General features: G+C 36.7%; 1 protein-coding gene across 5 annotated transcripts in view; it reads right to left on the reverse strand.

Annotated features, from left to right (window-relative positions):
- The window catches only part of LOC124159422 (mediator of RNA polymerase II transcription subunit 13), a 159,843-nt gene that overhangs the window by 12,246 nt on the left and 133,387 nt on the right, over positions 1-14,210 (reverse strand). For 4 of the 5 annotated variants that reach the window (XM_046535227.1, XM_046535229.1, XM_046535226.1 and 1 more), the window contains 8 exons: positions 10,152-10,375; positions 9,835-9,999; positions 8,276-8,549; positions 6,451-6,707; positions 5,415-5,630; positions 3,313-3,638; positions 2,700-2,842; positions 1,485-1,762 (listed from right to left, as the gene is read on the reverse strand). In XM_046535227.1, the coding sequence (XP_046391183.1) occupies positions 1,485-1,762; positions 2,700-2,842; positions 3,313-3,638; positions 5,415-5,630; positions 6,451-6,707; positions 8,276-8,549; positions 9,835-9,999; positions 10,152-10,375 (1,883 nt within the window). The remainder of the gene's footprint in view (positions 1-1,484; positions 1,763-2,699; positions 2,843-3,312; positions 3,639-5,414; positions 5,631-6,450; positions 6,708-8,275; positions 8,550-9,834; positions 10,000-10,151; positions 10,376-14,210) is intronic. The other variant, XM_046535228.1, reaches the window with a different exon arrangement.

Genomic DNA, 14,210 nt, shown 5'->3' on the forward strand with positions numbered 1-14,210 from the left:
CCCACCATTCAGCTGTTTCATATAGCAGTATGTGCGGGCAATACGAGCATACACGATCAAGGGCAATGTTGACTTTAATCAAGGTGATTTTTTTGTGAAAGACACTGCCTACCATTGGCTCCTTTATCAAGAGAAGAAGAAAGCTACATTCCAGCCTTCATAGGTCATTTTCAAAAAAGTTGACTAGGCACCATCAAACCACTTTCAATAAAATTAATAAATAAAAGTGCTTGTTTCTAACAGTGTTTTTCTGTTTGAGTGCTGTTTAATTCATATGCGACATGTACACCATGAATTTTGATGCAAAAATTATAAGGTATCAAGACTGAGGGTTCAACAATTGCATTTTGTTATGCTTCTTGATATTTTTTTTATAGCGGATATTACAAGAGGAATGTCAACTGAAACACCGAGAGGAAGTTTCAATCGGTATCCTACGGAATTCTTGTTTTCTTAACTTTTACTTACATTTTCTGTGTATTTACAAAAGAAATTACATAATGTGAGGAATTTTATTAATTTATTATTAAACATTAGTTAATAAAAAAAAGTAAGGCTTTAGTACGTGTATTTCGCTCTTTTGGAACATAACCCCTAATTAATAAGGAACTCAATGGTTTGATTTTCACACACATTTCCAGGAATGCATTGTGGGCGAAAGTCAGGGACTGCCTGTATTGGAAGTTTATACTTTTCTATGTTTATTGAAATAACGTGGTCTTACAACAAACTGCCACCTGTGAACAAATACACATACACCAATACACCACAAGACCCAAGAGAAAACAGGTAGTTTGAGAAACTCTATATAGAAGTGAATTTGTCTCGCACTAACCACTTAACGCACTGCCCTATCAATGCAAAACTCACAATTACTTATCTAAGCGTGCTGTTGTCGAACGCTTTCATATTTATCACATAACAAGCCTTTTGAGAATGTTGCAGACCAGGCAAATAGACAATATTATCCCAAAGGTTCGATCCAAGCAAAAGGATCACATAAAAAACTTGAAAATGAATTGTGGAAAGGCACACACCTAGTAAAGTACTTCCTGAAATTGTAGAGGAGAGTGACTTAAGCAGGGTTAAAAACTGACCACCCAGATGCGGAAGGAATTTGTTGGATGGTTTCAAAGATGAGCGGTATTGCTTTGCCTGTTTCCAGCTAAGCGCAAAAGCCCAGAAAACCCAGCCAGGTAGCCTGGTAAGTTATATATCCTTAAGGTACAATTGAGGAGGAGGATATAATCCTTGAGGCACAATTTTGCCTGTTTCAGTACACACTGAATGACAAACGAATATTGATATATAAACATAGTCAGATCAATAAACACTAATGCACTTTGGTCTTGTTTTGCTAGAGGAAGCACATTTGAACCTGTAACTAACATAATAAACTTTTTGAAATTGGGAATTTTGCATTTATGTTGCATTCAACATGTGAGATTGATGTTACACTGGAGACAAAGAGGTTGGACACTCACCTGAGTAGTGGCTGAAGTAGGAAAAACTAAAATGTGGGTGCAGGTAACATCTTGTGGTGTGGACAGAGCACAATTGACAGACGTTTGGCTAAAACGTTCATCAGGGGTAAACTGGTCGGGCATTAGTCGCAGGGCTGAGTCTGGCTCAAATGAAACAAGGCATGCACTCAACACAGAGGGTGCTTCTCCTGGATATCCTAGTCCGCACTGCCGACAGATGTCTTTCAAGTGCTTTGAGGCCTTTAGTAGAGACTTCCTGCTGAGAAGCCAACTCCAACCTGCAATGAAAAACATATTTTGTCAAGTTAATAAAAATAATTGAATTATATTCAATTGAAACCTTGATTTTCCTGGAATAGAATTGGAACATTCTATACAATTACATGAATCCATTCCAATGGAGAGTTCATAACTTTGGTTTCCACGTTAAATAAATTCTAAAGGTATGGCAAGAGTATAAGAAAGGGTGAAAATGACAATATTGGCTGATACCGAAGTCATAAAGGAAAGACAAGTTTCCACAAATCAAGAATTTGGGAAGAAAGTGAACCTTTAGTTTGATCGTTTGCTGGGAACTGCGATGCCTATCCTACCCATACGACAACTTGGTTCCAAGCTCTTTCGAGCATTTCACAACAGATTTCAGGGGGTGGAAAAAGATTTTTTTGGAATACAAAAATGGAAGTTGGCCTTTGATTGACATTTGGTCATTTTAATCCATAAATCATTGTTCTACCCCACATAAGGTGTTGCTTTTACTTAAACATATGTAACATAATTACAATTAATAAATGGCAAATACTTTTTTAACCTTTTCATGAACAGAAGTATCAATAAAATAGCCAATTCAATCAATAATACAATACTGAGAGCATCTAGAGTTTTGGTCAACGTGCAACTAACACACAGAGTGTGCGTCAACCTTCCATTTGACCAGCCTCTCCAAATAGAGGGCCTCCAAACATAAGATTAAGCCATCTCTATGCAAAAGAAACTTGATACTCAAATACCTACCTTTTCTAGCACACAATTTAAAATTCCCATAGATCCAAAAAGTACTCGCGGATCTGTCCATCCCAACTATACAAGATTATATGTACAAAATTTTAAGCACAAACAATATAATTAAAAAACTGCAACTAACACCTCTAAAAAACCTAGTCCACCAACATTATACTAACAGCTATAACAGCAAACAGTCAATACCAATCTCACCTTTTAATTCTCCATGCCCTATTCGCCCTATCCTCCCCACAACAAGTCTCCATGGTTGTACACTCTGTGACATTACGCCAAGAATCCAATCCATTAATTTTTGTAAACCAATACGACGTGCAGAAGCCTTTTTTCTACGTAACCTGTAATAAATGATAAGAAAACCATTACAGCTTGATTTATCAAATGAATTAGTTCATTCACACAACCTTATGAATAATTATGAATATTTTATTTACAAGAAATATATTATTCCATGTTGCATCAGCTCAAATGAAAAACTTAAAGAACACTTACAGAAACTCTCTCACACTATTATGAGACTTACTTGATATTTTACCAAGCTGTTAAGTAACTTTTCTACAGAGGAATTCACTAAGCTTATTCGATCTTCATTAAACCATTAACCAATGGCAATCTTACATTCACTTGAGTTAATTAACGTATCCATACATTTAACAAGACCTTTACATAGAAGTGAATGCATGAAATGACAAATTAAATTCTCCCTGACAAGTATACGTTCCTTAAACTGAGATTTTTTATTCAATTACAACTAGCTCAAAATTACAATTAGCTAGCCTCAACCTCCTATGCAATGCGAAATACTCACCTGTTGGGGATGTAAATGTTTATTGTGCTCGTTTCGAAGACCTCTCCTCTCTCATCTGTGCATGATGCCAGCAGCCAGCGCTGGTCCTCAGACAGACAGTAACTAACATAAAGAACTGAACAGTGGTGATAGTCGGCAGATTGTGAAGACCCAGAGCCAGGGCCACCAACTCCACTGCCAACAGCACCCATACTACTGCTTCCACCCATCACACCCATTCCACCTCCAGTCGATGAACTAAACGATTCTCCAGATTCTGCTTTGTCTTTGCTCGGAGCCAAGACATACGGAGGCGTGTAGAGGCGGAATGGAGCACGATTCTTCTCCTGGAATGAAATAAACCGACCATTAATGATAAAATTCAGTAACCACATTACACTGTTAAGCATGTGAACAGATAAGTCCTTAGAACTGACTTTTTTAAAATTTTCAACTGAATCAAGTGCTATTTAGAATCACTTTTTCAAGAATACTGCCACTTGACAGTCCATCAACCATGATTCATCCTCACTGCATGAACCCAAAGAAGTACTTTACTGAAGTTAAATAGCTATAAAAAAAATGGGTGTCACTTTCAATGCAGTACCCACCAAATGTAGTTGGGTAACAAGAAATGAAAAAAAATCAAAAGCAAAGAAAAGTTGACTGGAAGAAAATCATGAACTTGATGAAAAATAAGGATAGTGTTCTCAGAAGAATACGTGAGAATGGCCAACAGGAAGTTTTTTACTGTAATATTTTTCAAAACTTCATACCATTGACATAAAAGCGCAGAATAGTGTCATCAACAATAAAAATGCAAAATATATAATGTAACTACATTACCTTCATCAAATTTCAATAACACTTACAAGATAATAAATTGGACTAATTTTATGATTTACACTTTCATGAGTCTAACTACTTTATCCAGGTATAGCTGACACAATGACTGTGCCTTGTTATTCCACCTCAGGGAACTTTCTGAAATGAAGTGGCCAGCAATGTCATAAAATGTCAGGCTCTCTACTTAAATACGCTGGGGTACATCCAGATAGTAAAATATACAGCTTGAATCGCAAGGATGGAATTGAGGTTATAAATATCCGGAAAAAAACAGGACAATGCTCATCAGTGAACTATAAAAAAATATTCCTTTTTCATCCACCACTACATGAAAATTCTAATACTGCTAATTATAACTCCAAAATCATTTCAAACACCTGCAAGTATTTCCCCGAAAGGCAAATCACATCTATTTACTAGTGAAATCAAATAAAACATGCATAGATCTTGTTGATCATAGAAGTTGTTCACCAAAAACTTTTACGATTTCATTAGTTTATCATGCAATGATTTTCATTCCTATATTTTTCTAAATTGCACCTTTTACTATGCTTTGATCAATACATTAACAAAAATGTGAACCAAAAAGTTTACAAAATAAATAGTTTTTTTATTCATTATAATTTTAAAATCCCATCCACGATAGAGAAACTTCACTGAGAATAAAGAAAATGAAATGAGGGAGATTTAAAAGGATTTTGTAGACATAGAATAATAAATGTATTCTCCTCCTCTCTCCTAGTTGAAAAAAAATCAATGGATTATTCCACATCTGGTGGAAATTCGGCTTAACCTTTACCAACTCTGCTTTCTTCAATCTTCTCACCTCTCAAGAAACTTTATTTATTTCTGCTCACTGCTGTGGAGTCTAGTGACTTTTCCCTATTTTTTCATGTATCTCTTAATATCAAACACGATAACTATTAAGACCTTCACAAGTTCTGGTTCTCACATCCTTTATGCTTTATGATGTGAAAAATCTGATTGTGTGATCTCCAGCTATCCACCATAAAGATTATTCAAGAGTAATTTTAAAACACTTTGCCATTTTGCCACGTGAGCCAATTTTGCCCATTTGGTTGATATTTTATGGTGCTGAGAAATTTTTCATTCAAAGTCACCTCTAAAACAAATGTTTTTACTCTGTAAGACTACCTAAATTAGCAGCAGAGCATTATTAACCCATTCTATAAAACTGTACAAAATTTTATTCTCTACATGATTTTTTTTAAATAGTACACTTAATCTTGCATCAAAAGAGTCACCACTATACACACCCAAGGATTAAAAGTCAAGCTTACATCCTTTGACTTCAGGAAGAGATCCCCAGCAGCTGCAGGTCCAAAACCAGTTAAAGACTTGACATTTGATGTGTGAGTTAGTAAACGACGACATTGAGAGAACACAGAGAGTGCCAACGTCCTCATGTGGTCATTGTACTTGTTGTGATCTCTTGACTTAGCCAGTTCTAGGATACTCTCGAGTGATATGATCTGGAATTAAAAATAATATCAAGTAAACTTCATGAAGCAAGAAGATGAAAAAAATCCACAAAGAGAGAAGCATGCCCTTAAAATGACGCACATGCTCAATGAAATCAATGCTTCAAATAAATAGGAGGATGAAGAATAAAAGGATTACCTACTCCAACCAGGAACTAACAAGAACAAATTTTGCACACAACAAAAAATTGGTCCATTATCAGTGATTCCCCAAAAAATATAGTACAAAAATTAAATAACTTTACTACCCTCAATAAGTTACTCAAAGAGAGATGATTTAGGAACAATTGATAGAGACAATGATTTTTAAGGGTGAAAATATGAATCATATAGAGAAATAATACAACTACTCCCACGATGTATTTTCATACAAGAGAACAGAAAGTGCTGTGTGGAGCATTGGTAATCTGTTCCAGGTCAACAAAAAATTCTCAAGACCTCTAGACCAATTTTTCAGCACTTGGACTTTCCCTAGGTTAAATATGGGAACCAAACCTATATCATGGCGGATAATTTTTATGAGAAAGAAGAAAATACACCCTATTTCTTCAGCAATAAGCCAGAGCCAAAAACCGGCAAATATTCTCTTCCCTTTGCATCACCATTTTCCCACAGCATTTCGGAAGCAAGCAAGTTTCATCAAACACTCAAGGCAAGTGAGTTTCACCATCTTATTGGTGAGAAATGCATGGTGCTTTTTTTGCAATTTGTCAGGCAGAACTAGAAAAGTTCCTGGTATATACAAGGGGAAAAAATCAGCCAAAGAATGGCAAGACCAGAAGTACAGCAATTGAGAAAACCTCTCACTCACCTGCACGGTAATGTTACTTCGGACGGAGTCTGGAACTGCAGCCTGGATAGTGGTGAAGCAGCGCATGAGAGCAAGGCAAGAGAGCCTTTGTAAATCCTCTTCCTCATCCTCACTGTTTGCAGACAGAGAGAAGGGCTCCACCATGTAGATAACAATGGCCGGAGGTTCTCCTTCATCATCATCATTCGCATGACACCCTTCAGCAACACCTCCACTGCTACTTGATGATGACTCACGACCAAAAGACCCTTCTCCTTCTGCAAATAAAAAAGAGGCAATGATGAAAATTTCAACAAACACACATTAAACAAGCCCAAAGGCAATTGGTATGGAAAATAAAAAAAACGAAGTCAACGACACTAAAAAGAATGACTAATTTTTCAAAATAAATTTCCCACACATAATGAATACATCGTAAGAATGCAGCTCAATAAGGTTCTCAAACCATGTTCCTAAATTAATTGCCCAGGAAAAATATACAAGTACAGGCGGTCCTCGACTTTCGTACACTCGACTTTCGTACAATTCGCACTTTCGTACGTTCAAAATTGACACCTTTTACTCGACTTTCGTACGCTAAATTCGGACTTTCGGACGTTGGTCTGTAATATTTTTTAAATTCCCGCGATGTTTATTGCGCATCCCAACATTCAATTGTTTCAAATGGCAGTATCGGCAGTATATGCGAACAGTGCGAACGTATATAATGAAGGGAATTGTTGGTAATTGACTCTAATCTAGGTGATTTATTTGGGAGAGAGACTATAGGCTCCTTTATCAAGAGAAGAAGAAAGCCTTCATTGAAGATATTTTTCAAAAGAAGTTGTCTAGATATCATCGAATAGCTTTCAATAAAACTAGTAAGACCTTCTTTCTAATTGTTTTTCTTTCGTTTGAGTGCTGTTTAATTCATGTAAACCTCCAGCAACGATATTGCACGAAATATCACCCGAATTCCGTTTGTCTTTTGTCTTTTTTGAATAACATGCGGAATATACGCGATCACGAATGTCACCTGCCAAATATCGAATTTTGGTGTAAAAATTAAAAGGTATCCAGAGTGAGGGTTCAACAAATACATTTTGTTATGCTTCTTGATATGTCCTTTTATTAATAGTGGACGTAATAAGTGGAATGTCAACTTAAACGCCAAGAGGAAGTTTCACTCGATAGGCAACGGAGTTCTTGTTTTTTAAACTTTTATTTGCATTTTCTGCGTATTTTCGGAAGAAATTAGATGGTTTGAGGAGTTTAATTAACATATTATTAAAAATAAGTCAATTGAAACGAATTCCGAGAAAAAAAAGGTTTTAGTACGTATATTCCGCTCTTTTGGAACGTAACCCCTAATTAGTATGGAAGTCAATGGTTCGACTTTCGTACATTCGACTTTCGTACAAGTTTTCGGGAACGCATTGTGTACGAAAGTCGGGGACCGCCTGTACACATTTTTAAAATTTTATTTTAGTCCTAAACCACTGAATACAGCTCATATTGGCCATTTTAAAACTGGGTATTCAACAAATTTAACAATTAAACATACACAAACAACCATGCCCTGGATAGAGGCAACCTACCCAGGCAGGACTAGAACCCGGGACCTCTTGTTTGGCAGGCAAGGACTTTACCCCGCCACCACCGAGGCTGGCAATGATAACATCAAGATAGAATGCACAAAAATTATTTCTAAAACCTGATTTACTGAAGTCGATACCCTGAGTATAAATTTATTCTTCTATAAATCTCAACCAACTAAAATGTGGAGCTTCTAAAGCCAAATGCTTTGTGATTAAAATTTAACAAAATGCCTCATTGCATTCATTACCTGCAGGCTCTGGCTTTGGTGTTGAAGGAGCTTTCTCTGGAACAGATCCTGGTGGTTGGAGGGACGTGGCCCCACTAGCCTCGGGTGTGGAAGGCGGCGGAGGAGGCATAGGGGATGCAGTGGCACGATGGTCAGGATGCCGATTGGAGGGCACTCCAGAGGATGATGAGGCTGAGTTGGATAGTGAAGAAGAGTTTGGTCCTTCGTGAGGATCCAACAGTGTTCGGTCCATTGGAACCTGTGTTAGGTGTGGGGCTAGATGATGCCGACACACCTGTAAAATAGAAATTAATATTCATCAGAAAAATGCCCACCAGTATCTACTGTTAATGAAAAACAAAATAATTTAAAGCATAATTCCAGTCTTAGACAAGACATTATAGAAAAAAGTATGCAATAATAAGCTTCACATTTTTATGGAAAAGATATCATAATCTACCTTCAAATTAAGACTGCATTAACCCTTTTAGTGCCAAACGGCCGATCTATCGGCCCGAGGGGTATGTGCGAAAAATGCCACGGGCCGATCTATCGGCCGGGTGTGTTTAAATTAATTTAAAAATTAAATATTTTTCCCAAGTTGTACAGAAGAGATAACAACATAGGTGAACTTTTTAATCCATGACGTAAGTATTAGAAGTTTAAATAATAAAAAATTAGCTTCAACACATTCATATAAAATTTTAAGTAATATCGTGCAAATTCATCAAAAAAGCCCTGCCATTCTTCGTGTATACCAGGTAAAAAAGGCTGGCACTGAAAGGGTTACATAGCAAAGGAATGAAACCATAGAGAAGAAGATCAATTAATTCTTGAAAGAAACAAATTATCCAATCCTTCACACGAAACAAGATGAAGTAGTGGTTCATTTCATTGGTAAATAAATAAAAATCAGGAAATGGGAAACATACACATAGCAACATGCAAAAAAATTAATAACAAAAGAAACAAAGTACATGACTAAGATTAAACGTGACTTTAAAAAAAAACATTCAACAGCTCTAAAGCTTTCCAGTGAGAGCACCTTCTTATAATTCATGAGTAAGAGATTTATGATTCATCTACGTATTTCTTCAGCAGTCAATAGTAATATATTCCAACGCCAACTGAAATTATTCATATCGGCAAGAAATGCCTCAATCAAGGGGGGTTATTAATCAAGAACAAGTTTTTACGTAAGCAGATACAGACACAATGAGAGCTAATGTCTATGGGTACCACTGTTGTAATTTTTAACCTTTTAAGTGCGGCGGGCCGATATATCAGCTCTAACACAGTACATTATTTAATTTGCTATACTTAATTACAATGATATATTTTATTTCAGTAAATGTAAAAATATTTTGTCAATATCAACAAGTTTAACCTCCATAATTTTTTTTTTAAACCCCTTATGGACATTTGGTAAAATAGCTTTGTATTGTTCTTTTTTTCCTAGTAGCTACATTTTATGAATATACCCTCCGCATTTCTTGCCAGCACCCCTGGAAGAAGGATAGCACTCAGAGGGTTAGGTGAACCATAAACAATAAATTTATCAGTAAGAAAAAACAACTTACTTGAGCATAAAGTTTGAGCATATTAGATGTATAGCTTTCCCCAAGTAAATTAAACCAGTCATCAACTGGCTCCTTTGCCAGCTTGAGTGCAGCTGTTTTCCCCACACGTAAAATTCCGTCCCGCAGAACTTTTGTGATAGGACAGTGCCTTCCAAGGCGACAGACCTGAAAGCAGATAAAAAATAGAAAATGAATTTGACACTTAATAGGAGAATAATTAACGAATGTATACTTTTACGATGGTAAATAATTTTTAACTTAATTCATGAGGTAAATTATCAGATAAAATAAACCAAAAACTTTACAATAATACTGACCTCATATGTTGCACTAAGCTCCCTGAAGTAAGATCGGACCTTCTGAAGCACATATTCATTGTCAGGGGCTACAACCACATAGGCAACATCTCTAGCATAAGAATAGGGCTCCAATAATAACTTTTCCCAGTAATGAAGAGCGTAAGGAGATAAGGAAAGCCAATCCTTTTCATACCCAACCATCACTGAGGGAATAGGCTGAGGCTCACAACGATCATCAGTACCTAAAAAAGAATGAGCAATGAAGACAAAAAAGTAAGAAACGTGAAATAATTATCAAATTTACCATACACACAAAATCGAAATGCATGCCTTTTTGGCCCAGAGCTGGCTGGCCCATACGAAGGATTAAATATACCATCCAAAATTTCAAACAAAAATATAATTGAATGCAAAATTTTATAGAAAATATGAATTTGAGTTTACATTACAGCCTATACAGCTGCAATTTAATCTTCTAAAATGTTATTGTTTCAATAATTTTTTTTCTTGAAAAATGTGAAAAAAATAGATTATACAGTAAAACCTCTCTTAAACGAAACTCAAGGGACCGAAATTTTGCCGTTTCGTTGATCGGGAGTTCGTTCCCCGGAGGTGATGCGCACGTTGCATCATTCTAGGGGCTCGGAAATTGAAGCAAGTCTGCAGCGTTATCTTCATTCTCCCTTCGCATACTTCAAAACAGTGCTTATTTCTTCAGCTGCAATGCAAATCGCGGGCAATAGACCACATTTAGGAAGCCTCAGTTCGTATTATTCAATCACTTCGCGTGCTTTTTCATCGGTTTTCAAAAATGTATGCAACGTAGCGGTGAGCGCGAGGCCATCCCTTTATTCTCAATATTTGAAATAGAGTACACGTATTCGCGAAGTTTACACTGAAAAATTAAGAATTCGATAGATTTGGCCATTACTAATATAAAGTTAAAGTAACAGCGCCAATTATAGCTTCATCATGAAATTAAGATCGCTCTACCATAACGGCGCGAGTTGCGACTTTCGTCGACCCATTAAAGCGCAGTGGGTGGCAGCATTTCTTTATAGCAGTCGAATCCAGAATACTCCATAGCAATATTTGCGGTCGCGGGCTTCGTAAATAATTCATTGTGCTAGCATCATTTTCATCGCATTCCGGATAGACAACTGCCGATAAGAAAACATCTTGAAAGGCCTCATGCATGAGTTCTTGAAGTAAAATAAGTCACGATAATGATGCTGTTGACTGCAAACCCGGTTTTTGCAAAATAACTAAATATGGTGACAGGTGCGACACGCTTCCGAGCTTTGCAAAGCCGCTGCATTACCTGCAAAATGGTTCTCTTCAATTTCGCCGATCCCTTACATCCATTCGACAAACCAAAAACTCCACTAAAATCCTACGGTAATGCCGCTTTGCCGCAGAAATGACCCCTCGGTCGAGAGGTCGCAACTTAGTTATTGCAGTTGGGGGGAAGAGAATAACACGCACATTTTTTATTGTTAGTCCTATGCTTGGGCCCGTGCAGCGATCGAGGAAGAAATCTACTTTCCCCATGAGTGCATCAACTCCCGCCAACCACCGCTGAATTAATCCCGCTGTCATTCATGGATTTTTGCTGCTACCACAGGGGTGAGGCATCACCATTGGCCCAGTCTAAACATGGCATGTTTAGACTGTGTCGTCTTCTTCATGCAACAATTGACGGCCGTCGCAAACCTTTTTCTCAGAAGAAAATCAACACCGCTTCACATCACGTTAGGACATCGCTACAATCGCCGACAGACAGAGACTGACCTTTAGTATAAAGCACTCAATTCAAGTAACGTCTAGATCAATGGGAAATGTTGGCTTTCGTGTCTTAAGTGCGAATATTTTTTATCCAAGATTGCGGCAAATGCAAAAGTTTCTCCTATTTTTTAGATGACGTTGAAATAAACAATGTGAATGAAACAAGAGTAACTACTGAGTCATATATTAAAGATAATTAAGAGATGCAAATTTTGGCTTTCATCTTCTAGCGCGCACATCGTATCTTCCATAATTTAGTTAAATTTTAAAGAAGTTATCCAAGATGGCGGCGAGTGAAAAAAAATGCTCGGAATTTACGCTTTGTAATTCTGTAAAGTATCTTAAACAACCGTCAAAAGAATGCGATCGAAGTACATAGCTCTAGATATCATATCTTAGAGCATGTAAAATATTGGGACATTGAGTTATTTACGAAAGTCAGCATTAACATTTTTCGCAATTCGCCGCGAGTTGGGGTCGGCGAAACACACGACGGAAGGCTATGGTTACGGTTAATAATGACGATTCTGATTGGCTTATTCAGTAGAAGTCTCTGATTTGCCCTCCAACGCTACGAATATTAAATTATTCATATGAAAATAAAAATTTAACCGGAAAAATTGGTTATTGGGAGGTGAATTTCATTCGATCGCGCCGAAATTTCATTTCGTTGATCGGGAGTTTTCGTAAAAGAGGAGTTCGTTCATCGGGGTTTTTCACTAATGTGTTTACATAGGCAATTGGCCGGACCAATAGCATTTGTTCGTTGAACGGAGTTCTTCGTTTAGCGGGAGTTCGTTAAGGTGAGGTTTTACTGTATTAAAAGAGCCTCAACCAAAGGGACTGCCATGAACAAGATGAATGAACCGCGGCTTCCCATTGGCTATAGATTTAAATGCCCAGATGATCTAATCTGTCGTCAGGAGGCTAAAATGTCAAGTATTCATTCATGTAAATAAGTCTCTTTGTTTGGATGCATAAATTTCCCTCTCCATTCTGATTTCCACAGGGACCAACAAGTGACAAGAACATCATACGCAAGTATAAAAGTTCTGGTACTGCACTTGATGTGGTAGCACACCATCGACCATTTAAAAGTAGCATGGATATGCTAATAGACTAGAAGGCAATAAATCTCAACAGATTCATGTATAAACAATGCATTTAACAGTTTTTCGAATTACTTTACCACTCCATCCTTTACCTGCATCATTAACTGCCATCCCAACCTTTCCACCCCTGGGTAACAGCTAATCTCCAGAAATGAAGCTTTTAATTCAAAGGTATCAATTCACTTCAATTCCTATTGACACTAATTCTTATTAATTGATTGAGTACAAAATTGAGAGAGATAAGGCACATGACAGAATTTGTGCATTTTATTACATTGACTTGGAAAGCCAGAAACTTATCATAAACCTCCTAATATCAAACAAAACATTACATATAATATATTAATGAATTTAAGACATACACAGATACTAATAAAAAAGCTAGGTTACTTAAAATTAACTTTCTTGACTACCTTTTGTGTTTCATAGCCTTGGTTTGGCATTGCTCTCAAAGTGTGTGGAATTTCTATGCGTCAGCAATTAGCTGTTAGCCTCGAAAATCAGAAATTCTGACTGCCTTACTATCTTCAAATGTTTAATTATGATGTAAAATAAAAGCCCTCTTTTTAAAATAAAGTTACTGAACTGATACCGATGAGGATCATGCAAAATTATAATGAATCCCTGTTTCAATGTGAATAACATTATTATAGCTAGAGAGCGATTTCTTGAATATGATTTTGAAACCTTAATAACCTAGCTTTGATTAACAATTAAACTGGCCAGCTGGAACTTATCTTCCCGGCAGAATATTTCAGCATAGAGCACATTGTTGTCTTCTCATGGTATTCTTGATGAGAGAAGCTCAAAGCAACAAGATTTTGTTTTTAAATTAGAATCAGTTTTGCTGTGAGATTAAGCCTACCCTCATACATATTCTGCCGTAAAACAAATTAGGGCAGGTGAAAATGATGATATAGCCTATTGAATTGAAGACCACTGAGTTAAACATAAAGGGTCCCTTTATGTAGTCATCATGCCTAGAATAAATTAAATTGTTCAAGGAAATTCAAAAACCATCTGATTGCCAAGACCTACAGGATGCCTTACGTCAGACATCGAATTGGTGTAATGTCTGGAATCTTGCATTAAACCCAGATAAATGTAGTGTGATGTCCATTTCCCTAAAGAAGATAACTCATCAATTTGACTACAGTATTTTTAATCACTCGCTGAAACG

This window comes from Ischnura elegans, chromosome 5 (genome assembly GCF_921293095.1).
Source record: "Ischnura elegans chromosome 5, ioIscEleg1.1, whole genome shotgun sequence".
NCBI lineage: Eukaryota > Metazoa > Arthropoda > Insecta > Odonata > Coenagrionidae > Ischnura > Ischnura elegans.